Below are 22,661 nucleotides of genomic sequence, written 5' to 3'. Positions count from 1 at the left end.
GCTCAGAAGAATTACAAATAGTTCTGGTACATTTTGAAATCATCCTAACTAAAACTTTGGTACATGTCTCTTTATTCTGGGGCCTGCTATCATCCAAAGGCCTTATTGAATCTGATAGATCAATAGCCTGTATTTTTGTTTCTCACACTGATAAACATAATTATTACTTTTATTCAGATGACGTTCAGATCACAAGCTTTGTTTACACAATCTTATGGATTATTTATTTATTTATTTATTGAATTTATATTGCTGCCTATTCGCCCGTGGAGACTCGAGGCGGCTTGCAGAATGTAAAACCATACTTAAAACAAAACAAAAAAATAATAAAAACTAACAAAAAGGGTCAAATAAATTAATAAAGTACAATAGAACAACATCTGGAAAAAAATCACCCAACTCCCACCCATCCCCGCCCCGATGACAGCAGATCACATGAGCCATTTGATGGACTCCGTCCCGCTCTGGGTTCCCCAGGCACACTGGACGAACCAGGTCTTCAGTGCCTTCCAGAAGAGTATTAGAGAGGTGACCATTCTAATCTCTGGGGTAATGATGTTCCAGAGAGAGGGAGCCACCATGGAGAAGGCCCTTCTTCTGGGTCCCACCAGGTGTATGTCCCTCAGGGATGGGACCCCAACATTCCCTGCCTCCCCACTCTGAGGGGTCCGGTAGATGTGACTGGCAAAAGATGGTCCCTCAGATAACCTGGTCCCAAGCCATGAAAGGCTTTAAAGGTGACAACCAGTACCTTGAATTGTACCCTGAGGCAAATTGGGAACCAATATAGCTCCTGCAGGAGAGGTGAAACATGTGCACACAGGGGTCTGCACAAAACCATGCGGGCTGCTACATTATGCACCAACTGGAGCTTCCAGATGCTCTTCTAGGGCATCCCCATGTACAGTTCATTGCAATAATCAAGACAGGAAGTGACTAGGGCATGAGTGACTGTGAGTAGGACTGTTGGTCCAGGAAAGGGTGTAACTGGTGCACAATCCACAGTTGCGCAAAGGCCCTCCTGGCCACGACTGCCACCTGCTCTTCGAGCAGGAGTCATGAGTCCAGGAAAACCCCTATAATTAGCCATATTTTCATTAAATAGCAAGAAAAATACATATGAGGTTGAAGTTTAGTAGAAATCTGTTGGTAATACAGTATTTTGGACCATTCGAATGTTTAAAAATAAACATTTATAACTATTATTACACTCACAGATTGTCTTTGATTTATGTAACTTCTAACATACATTTCTGTAGATTGGTTTTAATACAAATTTCATTGATGCATCCATTAAATCAGTTTCTATGATTCAGGATATTAACATACATGTTATTGATGTAGGCACTTTTTATATAACTGGTTTGAAAAGGGACCTGCATCCTGGCTACATGGATGATGGTTGGTTTTGATTGCTGCTATGCATTTTAATTTTTGTACAGGCATCTTATTTTTATCTTTGCTCAAAAATAATTGTATAAATTGAATGAATGTAACTTTTTGCAACTTTTAGGGGTTTATATTCCTTTTCTGGATTTTTGATTTGAGGGCAACAAAATGAAGGATTTTTTTTCAACCCAAATGTGTGTGTGTCAACATTGGGAGTAGCTTGCACAAATGTTGATATGAGAATAGATGGAGTTACCATTCAAATCAAGTTAGAACCGGAAGAGGCAAATCTGGATCAATATAGGCTTCCCCGATGCTCTGTCTCTTTAGAGGACCTATACTGGAATATTTTAAAATATTACAATTAAAGGATATAAATATATAGATTTGACTTAAAGTTGCAGAATAAAGCAAAATATTATAATGTCAGATATTTTGAAGGATCTTTTTGAAAATTGTATGCAGAAGTGTCAACAGAAACATCTGCCTCTGTGGAGAGACAGTCTAAAACAGTGGTCACCAACTGGTGGGCCGTGAGAAAATTTTGGTGGGACGCAGAGAAATCGCACCCCCAAAGCAACTAATCCAGGCTGTGCAGAAACACAAGGCTGCTCAGCCCACATGGCCTGCAGGAACCCTCCTTGCCCACTCACTCCTTTCCTGGCAAACTTGTTTGCTAAGTTGCTATTTTTCCTTTTTCCAACCATCATCTGTTCTGCTGTGCTGGGAGATTTAGATTAGCTAGGAAGCAGGAAATGGTTGGATTTCTTGCTTTCTAGCTAGGCACAGCCAAACCTCCCTTAGGACTGAAGGTTTGCTTGCAAACAAATTCAGTGCAGACTCATGGTAAGCAAATTTGAGAGACTGAGCTAGCCTATAGCAGATAGATAGATCACTCAATGATTCTGTGAGCAACTCAGTCTGCCTGCTTTGCCTGATTTTGGATAAAAGTTACTTTTTTATAAAAAATTCAATATTTACATACATGGTGTGTTATGAGTTAATTTTGTGAGTTTGCTTGCTAGCAAATTGTATGAGTTTGCTTGCTAGCAAATTTTATGTGACAGACTGAGCTAGCCAATGGCAGATAGATAGATTTCTGAATGAATCTGTGATTCTGTGAGCAACTCAATCTGCCTGTCTGCTTTGCCTGATTTTGGGTAAAAGTTGCTCTTTTTTATAAAAAGTTCAATATTTATATAAATATTTGTAATATTTACATACAAGCCATGCCCAGCCAGTCACATGACCACCAAGCCACACCCACAAATTAGGCCACTCCCACAGAACCAGTTAGTGATCCCTGGGATCTAAAATTATGAGTTTGGTGGTCCCTGAAGCCAAAAGGTTGGCGACCCCTGGTCTAAAAGATGTTTTTGAACAGGTTTTCTCTGACAAGATCAAGACTGGGTTGAAAGCGGATTTACAAATAACAGACTACAAGAATGACACGGAAAAATATCTTACACTAGACATACAAGAGAAATTGTTCTGGTGAATAATGAAAAGGGATCATTTTCCTATATTGCATTTATAAGAAAGTCTTGTTGAAATTTTGGAGAATCTCAAAAAAACAAAGAAAAACAAAAATATATCAAGTTCTACAGCATTATTTGAATGGACTAAAGATTAAGATTTTAGAAGTAAAAGGAATATAAACTTGGTTTCTCTAAACAAAATTAAAGTATATATGTTGTTATCTCTGATAATCCTTAATAGGCCTTTATTGATCAGAACAGAATGACAAAGTTTTAAGGATTTGTTTATAGATAAGGAGACAGGACATGGGAAGAAGTTTTCTTTTGTTGTATTTTAAGAGAAGGTGATAAGTTACTATAATTTTGTGATGAAAGTAAGAAGCCCCTTCATTATATAGCAATAGCAGTTAAACTTAAATATCAATTTACAGTGCTTTACAGCCCTCTTTAAGCAGTTTACAGAGTCAGCATATTGCCTCTAACAATGTGGGTCCTCATCTTACCGACCTTGGAAGGATGGAAGGCTGAGTCAACCTTGACCCTGGTGAGATTTGAACTGCCAAATTGCAGTCAGCTGGCAGTCAGCAGAAGTAGTCAGCAATACTGCACTCTAAGCACTACACCACCATGGCTCGTGTGTTTTATTTTTCCTTATGACATTCTTTTCTATTTCTATTTCCTTTTTTTCTTTCTGCACCATCTATTCTTTCTTTTTGTTCTTCTATCTTTCTTTTAGTTTGCCTATATTTGATATGTCTATTATTTTAGGATATTCAGCACTGAATATAAAATATACAGATAAAAAACTTAAATGAACCTTGTTTGTAGTTAGAAGTCACACTCATTTTAACTGGGGGTATTCTAATTCGTTTTCTCAGTTCTGGACATAAGTTATATAGTACAAAAACAGACACATAACCACAACTTTTTCACCCTTGTTTTCTTCAAATGCTTTTAATAGGTCAATATTGTCAACCAGCTCAAGATAATTTGAAACAACCAGTACTGATAATTTTGTTTACAAATCAGAAGAAACATTATCAGATGTCTAAGCATTCCAAATTTAAATAAAGGTAATTTCAGTGATTCTCTTATTTTTGGTCCTGCTGAGAAAATTCAATTTTGGGGAAGCTGTTTTTTAGCTATTCAAGTTCTAAGTGACTTCTATGAATGCGCCTACCTGATTAAATTCTACCTCTCATATTAGCATTATAATGGAAAAATACAGCAATATCATATGATTCATGCTTAGTCTCTCTCTCTCTCTCTCTCTCACACACACACACACACACACACTTTTCATTTATTTTCAGCCCATTCTCATATTTCAATAATGAACAGGTTTTGTAGTTGCAAATTAGAAAATTAACCTATCTATCTGCTTTTAGGAGTCATTAATTTTAAATTTCACATTCAAGTTTTTAATCTCAGAAGGAGACATTAACTCAAACAAAACCATTTATGAAATAATAATTAAGACAATAAAACAATACAATGAAAATCAGAAGCTCATGCAACTGAGGAGCTTAAAAACATTATAAATGTATTAGCAACTGGAACTGTTTAGTGACTTGGCTGATGAAATTAAATATTTAATTAGTCAGCATTCAAATCAGTAGGAAACTTATTTGGATTTTTCTGGCCTGGAAATCCCACCAATAGGGTGCCAACAAACTCATCGTTATTTTTTGCAGCTATACCCCTGGTTGCTACCAGAGACTGTCTTCATAACCATGGAAAGCTATTATTTTTAATATTAGTTTATTGAATTAAATCATAATTGAATAAATTCACACAAGGCAGAAAGTCAAAACTATGCCAATAACATTCTATTTTAGTGGGCTGTGTGAACCAAGATGGATAGAGAGTGGTACATAGCTCCGCGTATCCATTGCTGGATAACTTGCTTAGCACTTTGAAATGGTCATTCTGAAATAAGAACTTATTGGAGTTAATAAGTTGCTTGCTTTTACTGTATTATCTTTTAAATTGTTCTAAGTCAACAAGTGGGATCTAATCAAGACCTCTTTTTAGAAGAACTATAGAGCCCTGGCCCATGTGCAAATTTTTTCAAAGTTTCAGTATCTGATACGATCAGATAAAACAGCAATTTTCATTCAAGGCCTAAAAATGAATAAGGTAAAATAAAACCTTGGTAGTTAATTCAGTATACTGAATTACTTCACATTTTTCCACTTAACAGGTGATTGAGTTGGCCAATGTAATAAAGATTAGATTATTACAAAAAAAGAGTGGGTGGGTGGAATAAAATGCTATTCTGCCTACTTTTATCTTGAGGCTACTCTAAATCTTAAGGATCCTCTGGATTCTGTTACTCTATCAGCAGGGCAGACTGGGGGTAATTGCCCCTTCTTTCCTCCTGTTTCATCCAAATTTATACTGCGAGGCAAGTCGGCCTAAAGCTTTGGGCTTTACCTTAAAATATTAAAATAGATCAATTTTCTCAGACTTTCTCCAAGTGTTAATAAAATAGGGCCCCTATTGGCATCTCATACATAAAAGCTCATATAACAACCAACTCTGCTTACAAGATTATCATTATTAAATCAATTTTTATTACAACAGGAGTAACTATACCTCATCACTGAAAATTTGAAGTCTTCTAGGAAACTGATGTATATTCTGTTGACTTAGCAGTCAAAATATCGGCCCAATGCAAATTATTTTATTTGATTAAACGATTTAAAAGGAGCAAGAGAACTAGCTTCCATTTAGTTTTACTCATAGCTTCTAAAGTTATAAACTTTCAGACTATGTTATTTTTATAATAACATAAAATGTAATGGTCTACATAACAACTAAGCGGCAGACTAGTGGGAAAACTGCATGTTTTTGTGTGTCCATTTTATTGAAAAATAGTTGCTATTAATGTATTGAAAACAATTCCATTTCAACCAAAGGTCCTTATATGCACAAGACTAACCCATTCTTCACAGATGTACAGGCATGTAGAGTCACTGCCTTACATTGTGGTGCTATGCATATTTCCTCACAGTTAAGTTCTAAGCTGTTGTGGCCATCATTTTTTTGCTATATATAAGTAACAAAAATTGGGACAAGTGCTAGACTTTTCTATCTTTCTTTGCTGCCATCTGCTAGTTGACTAGATTTTTGCAGTTTAGACACAGTAGCTGTATTTTGTGCAATGTTACTTGGTCTAAAAGATGAATCCTCAAGATGATTTTCATGTATTTGAAAGTATTTTAGGATTCACCGATCCATCCCAAAAGATGGAAGGGACTAACACTGCCTGCTTTATCAATATATATATTTTTTTGCACTGAAGCCCACTGAAAAGGCTTTGGCCCCCTTTTTTTTCAAGCAAAATTTAGAATTAAGTTTTTCTGATACAGTGTTTTGGGTTACTTGATTTTCAACAATGATCAATATTCTTGCCTTGGAAGAGGGAAAGGGTAGGTGGGAGAGAGAGGCATCAGATATAGATGTCAGCTAGCACCAAGCAATATTGTTCATTTAAGCAATAAACAAGTCATTGTTTCCTCCTCTGAGACATGTCACAGATCTCTCCAGGCAGAAACAAGACGGACATTAATATATTTTGGCAGTCAGAGGCATTACCATGTTATCAGTAGCAAATCAAGGACATTCTAATCAACATAAGGGGGAAAAAGCTAACAAAATGTAGCTGCCAATTTGAGGGAGATAGATACATGATAGATGATAGATGATAGATAGATAGATAGATAGATAGATAGATAGATAGATAGATAGATAGATAGATAGATATAGAGGGAGAAAGAGGGGGGGAGGGAGAGAGAGAGAGAGAGAGAGAGCCTTATGGTCATGATATAATGTAAATGAAGCCATAACAGAAAATGTTTAAGCTATGTATTTCTTTAGCTTACCGAAATCAGTGAGAAAAACCCAGTATTTTCCAGAGAAATGAGTGTGATTTGAAATGGAAAACATTTGATTGAACTGTGCTCCTTGTTTTTAGAGACTACAGCCTTACACAACTTTTCATACATGGATGACTGGTGGACACCATTGGAGAAAGTCACAATGGCCATGGAACACAGTAAATCATAAAATATTCAAGAACAGAAATCTCATCCCAATTGATTTCTACTCCTCGTAATTTCATAGATGTACCCCTGTACTTTTCTTTGCAGCAGAACAAAAGTCCTTTGCTATTCTAGGATCTTTTTCGAGGCAGTGTAGACTTACTATATTATTTTATTAATAGTATAATTTGATTGTATTAGTAATAAAATACAATAAAGCCAATTGGCAGATATTACTTTGCAATCAATTGCCCAAGATCTTCCAGAAAAGCCAATTTTTACCAACTTCTGGAAAGTCATGAGAATGAGGACATACTCCCTTCAGAGGCAAGCTGTTCCATAAAATGGTAACTATCACAAACAACAAATGGCAGACAGATGACAGTCTTCTAATCTCCTTGGTGACAGTGGGAAGATGGTCCTCCATGGTTGCCAGATGACTGATTGAGTATCTGAGACTCTGCTATGAGACAATTGTGAGACAATTAACTAGGAAAAGAGATGACTTGTTGTGCTCTCTAAATGGAATATTGATACAATCTGGTGTTGGTGAACGTTTGTAGTCTCAAGTTCCAGTTCTCTATTTTGATACACATCTGAAATGAATCATATTTAAGGTCATGTTACAATGTTGTTTCACCTAAATGAGAGGTGCTATGAGTAATGGATGGATATCATCAACCTATGTTTCCTTCAAGTTTATCACCTTCAAAGGTCTTCTTCAAATCCTATTTTGACATTTTCCATCTGAATTTTGAAGTTGGCCAGTTTGGTGGGAGGATCCTGAGATTTGATACACATTTTACAATAAAATCTCCCCGGGGAAGCTCATTTGACACCAATCTAAGACATATTGTAGAGTTGTGAACAGAATTCTGATGCTTTTCATAACTGATCTTAATCTATTGGGTAATATGCTATAGATCAGCACAGCTGTCTACATTTTTTAATTATCTTGATGATACAACTAATGTTGGTAATATGAAAAATTATGCCCCAAATCACTTAAGAGCAATTTTTATTCTCAATATAAATTTGCCATTATGAGTGCAATGGCATGATGTGTGTGACTATGATGACATCTTGAGGCAACTTTAAAAATTAAGTTTATAAGGAATTCAAAAAAGGCCATTGACCAAAATAATCCCATCAGAATAGCAAATAAATATTGTTTAACCTAGTAAGAAGGAAATATTTCCTACAAGTTTTATTTGATCTGTGTATTCTTAGAAATGCACTGGAATTAATATTCAAAGATATTTTAAATTAATAATTTAAGCAGAAAGCTCTGAAGGCTCATTCAACTGGTAGTTTGCTTCAAATTCTTAAACACTGTGCTGTAAATCATGTTTCAATAAATTTCAATCTAGTTCTTTTATTTCTAAAGGCTGGAACAATGAAATTGCTCAGAAGAATCATCTTAACTGGAGTAGGCTTTTCAGAATGTTATAATTGAATGCTACCATACCATTGTTTCAAAAATAAATTTGTAAGATAAAAATGATTATTAATTTTAAAAGGCAGAAATTGGGACAATATCTATTTAAACCTATGGAGGCTTTTTATTGCTTTAAAGTAGATAACTATAAAATAGTCTGGAGGTCAACTATGTTCAATTTCAATTAAGGAAAAACTCTCAAAAATGTGTGCATCTTTATGGAAGCACCTGTGGCCTAGCAAAATAGGTTTTTTTTAATTAGGAGCAAATAACAAAGTAGAAATGACGTACTTAACTAATTATAGTGAGAGCTATAATTTATATCAGTAATTCATCTGCACGCCCAAGTGTGCAGCAGGCATGTTTCTTCTATCAATCAAATATTACTAACCTTCACATCGACTCCAGATTTCAAGTTTCTTCATGCCTTGCTTCAAGAATGTGTCCACCACTCCAACCTAGAAGTATGCATAACCAATTTGCTGTTGTATGGAATTCCCTAATATTTAAAGATGTACAATCTTCACATTTGATTTTCTATATCAAACAGTAATTTACCACTTCCATGGTCCCTCACTTACTCAACAGCCATACTTTTACGGTTATTCTTGATCTTTAATATTTCCCTGACATATTGCTTACATTAATAAATGAAGAGAATTTTAAACTAACTAAATAAGACATGTTAGCTTTAAGAGGCAGAGCTGCCAGACTGATATGGAAGATCAGGACTCTGGTTTAAAAGCACAATATGGTGTGCAGAAATTGATTGCAGTTAACCCAGTTTCCTACTGCTTGAATGGAAGATTTGCCACGTATTATTTTAATCTCATAATAGGAAAGCAAGCAAGGTATCAATGACGATAAAAAAATACCATGCTACTTCCAGAATCTGTCACAGCGGTCCCTTGTTTCTGGTATTTGTGGCAAGCCAACATGCACCAGTTAGGACCTAAACACTTATCACATTTTCAGAAGACAACTCACAGGTGGTTGTTCTAGCAATAGCACTCAGAGTTATGTACTATTTTACAGTGTTTTACAGCTCTCTATAAGCAGTTTACAGTGTCAGCATAGTGCCCCCATCAACCTGGGCCCTCATTTTACTGAGCCTGGAAGGATGGAAGACTGAGTCAACCTTGAGCCTGGTGAGATTCAAACTGCCAAACTGCAGGCAGCTGGCAGTCAGAAGTAGCAGCATGCAGTACTCATTGTTTTGGTCACCAAGCCAAGAACAAATTAAACAGAAAATGTAATAGGCCTCTGGTGACGTTATGGTTTGTGTGCTTCATGAGAATAAACTCTATAGCCCTCTTACTTGAAACATTTTCCCTACCTTTTCTTCCCCTCTTCTAAAGGCTTTCTTTAAAAATGTCATTTTTTTTCAGTAGGAATCTTGGGAAATGTATTTCTTTGTAACTTTTTATTTGGTCAACCCCATCATCATTCTTCCTGCAGCTGAAGTATACAATTGCACTCCAGAAATAATTAACCTTTCTTTACATATATAGACTCTTAAAAAAAAACCTTAACTATCACTGCCAAGAGCCAGTGCGAAAAAATCAAATTCATTTTCTCTTACCTTATACTTTTAACGTGTAATTTTTATTGACCTTTGAAGTTCAGATTATGTATTTTGAGATTTTCCAGCATTTTAAATAACAGGCAGCACTAAAGCTGTAGAAATTAGTTAAAGAAAAACAGCCATCTTATCTTCCTTTGTTTAGCCTTGATTAGTGTCTTGAATATTCTCCCAGAAATTCAGCTATCTCTCCCTCATTTTAGAGGACATTGATCTAAAGTAACCTGACAGAAGACAGAATAAAAGTCCAGGCCAAGTATGACATGTAATTCAATTCCTGAAAAAAATAATTCCACTATTTCCAACACTTTAAAATTATATTATTTTGAATTCCTTGAATAAAGCATGTGTTGTGTATTAATATATAATTTTTGTTGATTTTTTTGCTTGAATTGACTAATTAACTAAATAGTCTGGTAGGTTCTGCACTTTAAAAAATCAAAAGAATTTATAGAAGCTTATTGAAAGCCCTTTTGACACTAAAAAGGACATGAAGGTGTAAACTTTAGATATTTCCATTAATCAAAGATCCATATTAAAATCTGAACTACTATGTTAAAATCTTAGTAGAATAGAATAGAAAAGAAAAACAGAGTTGGAAGGGACCTTGGGGGTCTTCTAGTCCAACCCCCTTGCCTAGGCAGGAAACCCTACACCACTTCAGACAAATGGTTATCCAACATCTTTTAAAAAACTTCCAGAGTTGGAGCATTCACAACTTCTGGAGGCAAGTTGTTCCACTGATTAATTGTTCTAACTGTCAGGAAATGTCTCCTTAGTTCTAAGTTGCTTCTCTTTTTGCTTCTTGTCCTTCCTTCAGGGGCTTTGGAGAATAGCTTGACTCCCTCTTCTTATAGCAGAAGAGAGGAGCCAGACCTCTTTTACAAGATAGCTGGATACTTTTATATAAATGAATTGATACATTAACATAATTATAAATAATGCTTCACTGGACTCCAGTTCCCTTTAAACTCTGCATGTTTATTACAATTGTCCTTTCCTTTAGTAAATAAACAGTGAACCTTTGTAGTTTTTATTTATGGAAAAAATTAAATGACTTAAAGGATATGCTATGCCAAAAATTCAAAACAGATTAAAACAAAAGAACATCCAAAACTAAAGGATCACAATAGGGGGAAGTAGTACAATTATATTAGAAAAAGACACAAGTTAAAAAATCTGAATTCTGCTACTCTTTCAACAATCTGCACATCCAAAGAATGAATTCAGTACAAAAATGCATTTACAAGGTCATCCTCCAAAATAAAACTGATTTTATAAAGACAATTCATTTTATGTGTTTCTCTTATGTTGATTTTGAGATATTTGTTGGGATAGGAAATATATTCTGTTTTCTTATCATAGCTTTCATGAAAAGAAACCCATACACTTAATACTGAGGTCTTAACACTATTTCATCTAGATGTCAACAGAGCTCTTCATGTACTATGAAGAACAATATATCCAATAATATTCCTATGAAAAAAGACACAACTGTTCAAATAAAAACTTCTTTACATCTTAGATGCAGGGGAGAAATGCATGCATGAAGAGTTTGTACAACCGAAAAGCCAGAAGTGTTTATTAAAAAATCCCCCAATTTAAATTTAAAAATTGAGATTTAAAATCTATTCTAATCATGGATGTGGTGTGATAAATGGCTCAACAATTTAAAGAATCAATGAAAAGAAGGAAAGCTTGGAAATAGATCTTCAGATCACAACCTACTTTCCCTTTTTATTGTGTGTTTTGCTGCTCAAACATCTATAGCAACACACAAATAGGAAGGAGTTGCAACAGTGATAATCCCTCTTCCCCAAACAATCATATGGTTTTGGAAGTATGGACGAAGCAAAAGCCAACCTTCACTGTAGTTGCCAAAAATCTAAGCTTAGAGAGTAAACTCTGATCGGAAATTCCAGGTACAGCCCAGAACAAGCATTTCACCAGATAATCTGTACTGAAAAGTTATGCAGTCTTCACCTCTTCAGATTCACTGCTGCGTAACAACGTTTCTATGGCAGATCCCAACATAATTGAAGAGCAATCTAACTTGATGAACAGATGGGAAAAGTCTGTTTTAAGAGCTTTGCATTGGTAGCCCTGCGTGTTAGGAAGTTAAAGGGAAGGGGAATCAATGGAGTGGAACAAGGAAACACTTTTTTTTTTTACATTTCCTTTTCGGATTTTATTTCAAATCTAATTCAAAATGTCAAAGCTACAAAAAAAAAAAAAAAAAAGACGAGGGAAACAATTATGGGGGTTTCTCCTAACTCACAATATTCTAAAACAAAGTATCACTACTGCCAGCAGATCTGTTACACACATTTCAGATGAAGTTTCTAAACACAAAATCTCATTCTGGGAAATAGCCACAATGAAGGTTTTGTACAATATAAAACATTGACAGGTCTACCAATGCAGTTACTCATGAATATACACGTGCATTCACACACAAAAAAAGGAATGCTTTTTTCGTTTGTTTGTTTAACAGACTGTTCAGGCACAAAAACAAAACCGCATTTCCAGTAAGTGACAGCATCATAAAAATTAACAGTTTGTCAGTGTTTACTCTTCTTTGACTTCTTGTGAGATCTGTGTGGAGAACGAGATTGAGATCTGGATTTTTTCCCTGACTTTTTAGGTGATCTGGATCGTGATCTTCTTGATCTTTTTGGTGTCCTTGAACCAGATGGTGACCTAAAAATAAACTAACTGATGTCAATAATTTTCTCCTTCAATTTCTATCTATGCTTTTAATGCTTTACAGAAAGAGACAATTGATAATGCTATACTAAATTAGGTTTCAAGCAAATTTGTCTTCCAAAACATACAAATACATGAAACTGGAATTTAAAAACAACGTGTGTATATTATATGTGTAAATAGAAATTCATTTAGGTTGCAATCCTATCAGAAATATCTATTGATAAAAGTTACCACTAAACTTAGCAGTAACTGACTTAAATAAATATGTATACCAATCTCATGTTAAAGGTGCATCTCATGAACCAGGATAGTTATTAAAATGCCCCTCTCAAATGTTCAAGCTCTCTTGTTAAGAGTTGAATCACAGAAATGTTTTTAATTATTGAACCTTTACTGACTTACTCTCTCAACTACCTCTGCACTTAACATACTGCTTTCCCTCTTAATTTTACATTCATTTCTCTTTAATATACTTTAGTCACTCCAACTTTGCAATCTGATCATGATCCTAAGTTCTTTGCCTTTTATTTTCTAACTTTCATACAAATAAGGCTATTTTAACTGGTTTTAATAGTCAATCACATCAAAAATTAAGATGATGATGATGTTCCTCTACAAATTCTTCCTATCTCAATGAACATCAAGTATGTGCATAAAATTAAACAGCATACTGCTGCAGAGATTCATAGTTTCCATGTTCCCACAACATGCTTCATTCCTTTAACTATCTCAATCTAATCTTCTTACCAGTGGTTAAGATATCCACAATCATACGAGATGGATAAAATTCACCATACTGGGATTCCAAGTCATGTACCATGAATGCTTTCATCAGTAAATTACTAGCAAGGCTTCATGTCATCTCTAGCCCTCCCAGGCAGAATACGATAAAAACAGTTGGGCAATAAGTACTGTAACAGGGAAGCTAAGTTTTTCAAAGTTTTTTTTTCTTGCTACTTTTCCTTGCACAAAAATATCCAATATGCATTTTAATATTCCCAAGAAATGGCTACCTTGGATAGTCTAACTTTAACCCTTGCAAAATTGGGTCAGTTTTAAATTAAATTTAACCTTCATATGCTAGTTGTCTGGGTTAATTAACTTTTTTAGGCTCCCAAAGCAAGCACACACATACAGTAGGTTGAAATAAGCCTTCCAAGAGGATGTTAAATTTATACTTCTGCCATCATAAATAAAATCAAGACTCAATCCAGTATAAATTACATATTGCTTAATTGGGCTTTTTTAGTTTTTCCATCTTCAAACTTTCCAGTTAATATCCAGATCTTCTTACCTTTAATTCCTTTAAATCTTCTTTCCTGAACCATAGTATGCTGGTTGTATCCTGCCACTTATTACATTATATAATCTTATTATTAAATAAAAATTTAAATGATTATAAATGGCACTAAATAACAAAATAAATGACAATCTAAACAGTAAAACAAGCTATGGTTTACCTCTTGGCTTTTTTACTGGCATCTCTGGGAGAATCTTTATGGGAAGATCTAGAACGTGAGCTTTCTTTATGAGATCTTTCAGACCTTTCAGATCGTTCAGATTTTGGTGATGGAGATTTTGCCCGCCTACTTCCACTGCTGCGCGATGGGCTTGGTGATGTGCTATGTCGTCTTTTCCTTTTGCAAAAACAGTAGAAATTATCACATCTGAAGCATGGTCCAATAAAAATAGTCTATAAAAAGTTTGGGACTTAATTTATTTGCCAATTAAAATGTCCAAAAAAGTCTTGTAGGTCTGGAAAAACACTGTGACATAAAAGATTTTGAGTTGTCCAAAACAGAATTTTGCCAAGCTGGGATGATCCACATGAACTATAACATCACTTGGGGTTAACAGATATATCTGGAGTTTTTTATGGCCATGCTTAGCTTGAGAAAGCAAAGCACAAACAAAAACAATGTTTTTTGTATATTTCAAACAGTGAGTTATTGGGAATGTCAAACTATTCTTTGGGAAAAAAAGTAAAATTTTAATAAAATTAAATACTTTCACACCTCTATTTGTAAACATTAATTGTAATGGGCTAGGATTCTGGAACTATAAAAATCTAAATTAATGGAGCAAGAAAAATGCCATCTTTCATAATGCACATATTTTGGTAAAACATAAAAAGAAATTTGTCTAAAATTTTATATATAGGAATAGAAGAGTAAAATGAAGAGAGAAATAGAGACAGAATTTTTTTAAAAGTGTATATTATGAAATGTTTAGGCCCGTAATTGTAACTGCACTAAGGCAGTTGTTTGTTTAAATATTATACCTTTCTTTCCTTGTTGGTGTACATTCTTCCTTTTCCTTCTTCTCTTTGGATCTTGAATCAGATTTCTCTTTATCCTTCTTATCTCTTTCCCTTTCCCTTTCCAGTTCCTTTTCTTTTTCCTACATGTAAAATATAACAGAATCATGAAAGTAACTTTAGAGATCATTGAGTCCAAGCCCTCCGAAGAACAGAATCTGTTGGAACATCTCTGATAGATTAATGAGACTCTCTTCAAAGACTTCTTCTGAAGAACTCACGATTTCAATCTTAGCTAAGTTAGTTTTCCAAGTGGAAACCAAGGATGTGAAACAGGGATCATTAATTAAGATCATTAATTCTTCTAGGTAAGTTCTAGCATTACTGTCTCTGATATTCTATCTCCAGTGTTTTCAATACACGTTGCCTGACTGAATAGAGAATTATTTGCCCAACACTAGTTGTTTCCCCATAGTAAATGATTTATTAAAATTAAGTGAAACAACATTTTTTCAAACATCTTTAATGCGCTGGTATGAAACCATCACTTTATGTGCTAGGAGAGACTAAGTATTTTTACATAAGCCAAATTATGTATTACTAAAGAAATTTAGTAAAAGTATTATGTGGAAATAAATCTTTATCTGAATTCATATTACTTTTTAACTGCAAACAGCCTTTATGCCATACTCTAACACAGGGGTGTCAAACTCAAGGCCCGCAGGCCGGATTTGGTTCGATGTGGTTCGATCTGGCCCGCGGAGCTGTCGTGGTCTACCCGCGTCACTTCGGCCCAGTCTACTCACGGCACTTCAGCCCGGTCTACCAATGCAGAGAGGAAAGATCAGGCCAGCTAAGCTTCAGCCCAACCTGTCTGCTGCAAAGAGGGAAGATCAGGCCAATGTAGCTTCAGCCCAGTCTACCCAATTAGGTCAGCGTGGCTTTGGCCTGGTCTACTCAATGCAAAGAGGAAACTTGCCAGCAGTTTGGGGAGTGGCATCAAGCTGACCACACCCACCTAGTCAACCACACCCATCCACTCAGCTACGCCCTCCGGCCCCCAGAGATCAACCACAGCCCTGATGCGGCCCTCAATGAAATTGAGTTTGACACCCCTGCTCTAACATAACCACAGCTTTACAGAACACAGTTTTGTACACAGAGAATATATTGATATACAACTGTTTATAAGATTCAGTATGTCCACATAGGAAGATATAACTTTCTGAAATCCTGAACAGCTATTACAAAATCTGTGCACAACATTAAGCTGTACTGACCTATGATCTGAGAGGAGTATCAATGAACTGCATTGACCTATGGACAGGCATTCAATAAATTTTTCTTTCTGTAACCATGTTTCAATTAAAAAAAAGCATAACTATATTTTTGACTCCTGTTCTGGCATGGTTGCAAGGAAACGGTAAGATATCTCATACCATTTAGTGGGAAGGGAATTTAATATTGACTGATTGATTTCATTTGATTGCCCACAAGATGATTCTTGGGCGGTTCACAATTTTATTCCACCCAACCAGAATATTTTTTTTAATTTGAACTATAGTTTTTCCAAATAAGTAATAAAGAATGTATGCTTTGCCTTTTTTTTTTTTTACTATAAGACTACTTACAAATTGGACATATGCTATATGTTAAGCAAAAGTTCCTTACTTTGCATTTTATGTCCTTTTCTGAAGTCAGACTGGGGTGTGCAGAAGAACTCACTCGAGTTCACTACTCATACAAGTCATATTATGCCATAGTTAAAGGGTAGCGGTGGCAGTATTATTATTAAAATACTTCATCCAAGCCACTGAAAACTAATGTAAAATTCTGAATTGTAAACACTACTTACTCTCTGGAGCAATTTGTCACGGTAATGTTCAACTTGTTCCTGAAGACTCTGGCCTTGTTTCTTCGGTCTTTTTCCAGATTCTAATTCATCTTGAAACTTCATTACTTTCAACTAAGACAAAACGTATTTTTTTTAAAAAGCACTTATATGCAAATTTGTAAAAGGCAGAAAAGCAGAATACTGTTTTAATTTAGTCTTAACTCTGACATATATGACTGAAGCAATCTTCTAAGAAGCTCTGCAATTACAAATATCCATAACAAGATTCAAGTTTTTTAATGATCTTGTTAAAACTATGGATTTATCTCTAAAACTATGTAAAATAGTATTACTGTTACATTACTTTATTTCTTTTTCCCTTCTTCCATCATTGCTATGAGACCAGAAGTTCATTTATCTAAACTTTGTGTAATTTAGAATAACATCTAAATAGAGACAAAAATGAAACAAGCCAACTTCATGTATTTTGAAGTTACCTTGCTTCAGTAACGATAGTGCATGGTTGAGTGAGTGTTTCTCAGTGTACTTCTTTTTTCTCCCTGTATTCATATCAGATAAGAAGCACAATGTACACCACCTAACACTCATTTATATAAAGTTACGATTAACTTACATTATACCTACATATAGCTATAGTGTTTTAAAGAGAAAAAAATTATCATGTATAACTACCCAATTCTCAACTAGCTCTTTTAAATGCTTAAATAAGGGTCAAAATTCTATTATATACTACACAATAGAATTACATTATTCAATGGACATTTTTACTTAGAAAGTATATTTAAGCATACATTTGAAGGAATGTTTAAAATAATCTGAGAAGGTACTTTAATTAACTTATAATACTTTGTGATTATGATTAAAGCATTTTTATTCAATGATTTTCACTTTTTGCTATCAAGTAAAAAAAAATCCTGTTTGCTTCAAGGTTTGAGTGGGGGAACACGGTGATCAAAACTTTTAAACATTAATTCTATAAAATATATTGTACATATTTTATGTTTAAGGGGATAACATTCAAATAAGTGGATAATATCTATTGGGTTTTTTAAAAAGTTTAATTATAAATATTTTCAAAAAATTTAAATGTACATTTCTATAAATAAGCTTTCTAAAGGACTAAAGACTTCAAATCAACTGTCAGAAAGAGAAGCTGGCTCTATTTTCATCGTTAAATAATTTTGCTGATCACTTGATTTCATTTACCACCACTAACACAAATTATATTTGTAGCGCTGTTTTCACAAACATACCTCAATTTCTCTGAGTTTGGCACGCTTTTCCTCACTCATTTCTGAGAATTTGCTTGATGACTTTGAATCAGGTATTTCTTCTCTAATAGGATTGGAGTAAAGGTGGTGCTCCTCAGATTTAGAACTTTGAGTATCCTCCTCATCTTCACTTTCTTCTTCTTGGCTTTAAAATAACAGAAATAACACCATGATTCTCTTAATTTATTCATAATAGAAAGGTTTGCAACAGATAGCACTTCCTAAGAAAGTATTTATCATAAAATAAGAGCACATTGATGCGATTCCAAGAATATGTATTTCCTATCATTATGTATTTCAATTATACAAACTATATTCAATTTTAAAAATTAAAAAAAATATATAGTTTAGGGGAAGGAAAGGACAAGGAAAACAATGCATTTTTTGTTTCTTCTTCATACCTAAAGACAGCATAAAAGGTAAAGCTTATTAGATATAAAATCTTATAAGTCCAAACATTTTAAATGCAATACAGTATAATAGCATATCAAAGTTTTGCCCCAGGAGACATACAATAAGAATAATACTTAAAGAGTGGGAGATAGGATTTAATCAGAACATATTGATGTCAACATTTAAAATATAAGAGAGGAATTGAAGATGTTGTACTGTGGCAGAAACCTGGTCTAAAATTGGAGAACTAAGGATTGAAATCTTCACTTAAACCATGAAGCCTGCTGAATATCTCTCTTAGCCTAATCTCATCATAGTTATGTGATAGTGGTGGGAATGGATAGAAATATATATACCACATACTGTCACAGGGGATTGGAAAATTTGAGAAACAGAGACTAGAGTGTCTTCAAACTTGACAGCTTTAAGACTTGGGGACTTCAACTCCCAGAATTCCTCCTCCAGTCATGTTAGCTCAGGAATTCTGGAAGTTGAAGTCCACAAGTCTTAAACTTGCCAAGTTTGAAGACCCTTGGACTACAGCATCTTGAGAAGCATTTTATACAGCCTAAAATTAATGAGATAATTCAGAGGGGATTCTGGGTTGTGAACTTCAAAATAATTTCATATGTATAATTCATGTCACATACAAAAAGAGGGATATTAAAGATAATGAAAAGGATAAAGCATTTTTGGATCTGACTTTGTTTCTTAGAAACAGAGGCCCATTTCTATCAAAGATTTATAATATTCAACTGTTAATGATAAGCATCATATTCTAAAGTTATTGTTATGCATTAAAAGTTACTGTGAAACCTTTAATAATTCAAAGCTCTATTTTAACTTTAACCTGGACATGTTTCAATGTATCATCCTATTAGGCAACTTTTTAGGAGCTATCAGTGAACTTTGACATTATGGACTGTAATGATATGGAGTCCTGTCTAAAATCCAAGAGCATCCACTATAAATCTGATAATGAAAGGTGTTTTCATATTCAAAGCCAGTTCAGAGGCATGTTATGAGCTTGGTGAACAAATGTACAGTACAATGCCCAAAACTAAGACAGCCTGAGAAATATATCCAGAATGCATACTCTACACATAGCCAGTGTTTCTCCTTTTCAAGAAAGAGACATTTTTCCCAAATGTACAGTGAAACAATCCCTCCATCTTAGAAGATGAAACTCACTTCAAAGACCACATGATACATGCACTCCTTGTATTTATTAATCTATCACTGCCCTTTCAGAATGGCTACCTTGGCACACAGTTCATTCAAATCTTTACTTTGTTAATGCAATCAAAATTTCTTTTGGAAAAAAATATGTGTTTGCATGAATTTTTGCAAGTGTACCTGAATTGAAACAGTTTTGTTAATTTTGCTTCAATTAGGAGATGTGAAAGTTGCAATAGATATTGCATAAATATCTTGTTTTTATTTATTTAATATTTTTATATTGGAGGAAATATGTAGATTCTACTACTACCCTTTATATAGACTCCAGAAATAACCAAGAAACTCTGTTTTATGAAAATCACAAAACATTTTTATTCCATTTATTATGCTTACGGGAGAGTAAACAAGGGAAAAATGATCTTACTTCTGATTTTCTTCTTCCTCTGATTCCTCATGCTGGTCAAACAGCTCCCATTTAGATGTTGTTACCGCTAGGATGACAATCAATTATTGTACAAAAATGTCAATATGTAAGTATTTTAAGAGAAATTTGTAAATATTCTAAATTCTTGTAACTTCCTAAACTTTTATTTAATGGCACTGACTCAAGAGTATGAGTGGTATCTGTGTACTATTTTATTAAGCATAATAAAATAGAAACAGGACTTAAATAGGAACTAACCTTGAGCTTCAAGCGCGGATTCGTCAACTGCTTCCCATTTTGAAGGGGCAACTTTAAATATTGGCTCATTTTTTTTAGATTCTTCAGATCCATCCACTATTGAATAAAAGAATTATGCAAAACATGATGTAATACAACTCTAAGTATGCTCTATTTTAGAGCACCTCAATAAGAAAATCCAAATTTAAGAAATGTTCCCCAGATTATCCTGAAAGGCAGAAGAAATCTATGTGTATTTAGTGAAAAGTAAGCCCCAACATGTTCAACGGAATTGACCCCCTGGTAAGTTGCACTCAATGCTCTACAAGCAAATTTCTGCTCCCACAAAAGAAACTCTCTTAGTTTGCCTTCTCCCTGTAATTCAGAATGCTGCCAAAAACAGTTCTGGAGGAACTCTCAATCATCCAGAGAAAATCTGGGGTCTGAATGAAGGAATTCAGACAGGTGAAGTAATGTAATATAGTAGTCTCCAACCTTTTTGGTTTTGTAGAATGCTGGGGATGGGGGGGAAGGGAATGGCTATGCACGAGTGGGAGCGAATGTGTGTGTGCATGCAGCTCCATTTGCATAAGTGGAGCACACATGCGCCTACTGTTTGCACAAATGGAGCTTCATGTGTGCGTTCACCCACTGCTTGTGAAAATGGAGCTGCATGCGTTCGCCACCACTTCTGTGGCTGTTCCAAACAGGCTGCTGCTCAGTACTCGGCCGAAGTCCAGGGATTGGGGACTCCTGGTCTAATATACCAAAGCTGTTTTCCGCCTGGACAAAACTTCATCTCGCCATACACATTCCAAATTCTGAAAATTCAGGCAGAATTCACCAAAGTATAGTAACTTCATATAAAAATATGTCAACTAAAAAGTCCATTAATGCAGATAAATATTATAATACTTAGAAAGGCCTGTATGTACAATTTTAACATCCAAATTCACTTGACTTAAATTCAGATATTTACAAGAACTGAAATGTTAATAAAAAGCTAGGCAGATTTTAAAACATATATATTATTTTGCATTAGATCTATTTTCATATGCTTTTGAAATTAATTCTGCATGAAACATCTTTCTCCAGAATAACTACATTATTTACTATATTGATTTGCTATTCCTTAAATATAGTCTACAATTATCTGCATTAAAATTGTAATTAGAAAATATGTTATTATTTGCATGTAACATAATTTTATAATAAGATGTATGTTTCTAAATAACGTGCTAAATTAGAACATTCCTTACAAGGTACTCCATCAAGATCATCATCAATTGATTTAATAGGGATTCCGTCAAGATCATCGATTGGAGTGACATCAATAGGAATTCCGTCCACATCTTCTAGTGGAGCACCATCAAGTTCTTCTTCAATGGGAGCTCCATCAAGATCATCAGGTACTTCCTGAGAATAAAACATACACTGAGATAAATATAATCCAAGTATTTTCTCAAGTCCTTACTTCATTATTTCCTCACATAGAATTTTTTCAGCTTGTGACTTTAGTTCAAAACCTCTGCATAGTCTGTTAATTTGGGCCAATTCATATGTAAAGCAATTTCTCATCCACCAAATAGAAGAAAAACATATTTATGTGCCTTCCCTTCAAAACATCTGCGCCAAGTCACATAACCGTACAAGCTCAAGAAAAAAAATCAGTGAATCTTACAAATATACATGAATATATGCATTACAGTACTGCAGTGCAAGTGAGTACAACCCAATACAGAATAATCTAATCCTCACTGTGCAAAACTAGTTCATATTCATGCAGTTTTAAATTCGCAGAAATTATTTTGATTACAATTTTTCTTAAAGGCTCACAAGATTAAATAACAGATACTTTAAATATCTGTGATTTACATCAAAAAACCATATTAGACCATCTCCTGTATTTCACATTTTACGTATGTATTTACAAAATAAATAGTAACTAATATATTCATGGTAAAATAAATTCAATCTTTTTAAGCATCACATAGTATTTTGTAACTTCCACTTTAATTACAATATGAAACAACTTTTAATTCAATCTTCCAACTGTACCTCTTTGTCCCAAAAGAAACAGTAGGACTATAAGACCAAAAAAAACTTGGCTCTATCAACTCTTGAATATTTAGGACAATGCTAAGACAAATGCCTACATAACAACAATGTCTCTTAAAGTTCCTAATTTTCCAACTACACCCATAATATGGAAGAGGTGAGAGGCTGATTTAAAACATTCAGATATTTTAGAATTCTCTCTCCCTCTCACATCCAAACACACACCTGAAAACTGATAAAGAGGCAATGCACGTGCTTCAGGTTCCAAGCAATTTCCAATACGTAACAGGTAAATGAGCTAGTTCAAAGGCAAAGGTATGGACAATGTTAACATTCATAAACAGA

At 34.4% G+C, this 22,661-nt stretch overlaps 1 protein-coding gene across 3 annotated transcripts in view; it reads right to left on the bottom strand.

The window, feature by feature from the left end:
* Positions 1-10,893: 10,893 nt before the first annotated feature.
* U2SURP (U2 snRNP associated SURP domain containing) overlaps positions 10,894-22,661 on the bottom strand; it is a 44,521-nt gene continuing 32,753 nt past the window's right edge. For all 3 annotated transcript variants that reach the window (XM_026701575.2, XM_087933282.1, XM_087933281.1), the window contains 8 exons: positions 21,518-21,674; positions 20,280-20,375; positions 20,022-20,088; positions 18,008-18,170; positions 16,755-16,865; positions 14,924-15,042; positions 14,103-14,279; positions 10,894-12,633 (listed from right to left, as the gene is read on the bottom strand). In XM_026701575.2, coding sequence (XP_026557360.1) covers positions 12,495-12,633; positions 14,103-14,279; positions 14,924-15,042; positions 16,755-16,865; positions 18,008-18,170; positions 20,022-20,088; positions 20,280-20,375; positions 21,518-21,674 — 1,029 coding nt within the window. In that variant the 3' untranslated portion in view covers positions 10,894-12,494. The remainder of the gene's footprint in view (positions 12,634-14,102; positions 14,280-14,923; positions 15,043-16,754; positions 16,866-18,007; positions 18,171-20,021; positions 20,089-20,279; positions 20,376-21,517; positions 21,675-22,661) is intronic.

Source organism: Pseudonaja textilis, chromosome 4 (assembly GCF_049901715.1).
Source record: "Pseudonaja textilis isolate UNSWEBS1 chromosome 4, rPseTex1.2, whole genome shotgun sequence".
Lineage (NCBI taxonomy): Eukaryota > Metazoa > Chordata > Lepidosauria > Squamata > Elapidae > Pseudonaja > Pseudonaja textilis.
Note: the sequence above shows the minus strand (reverse complement) of the source record. Positions and strands in the feature narration are given on the sequence as shown.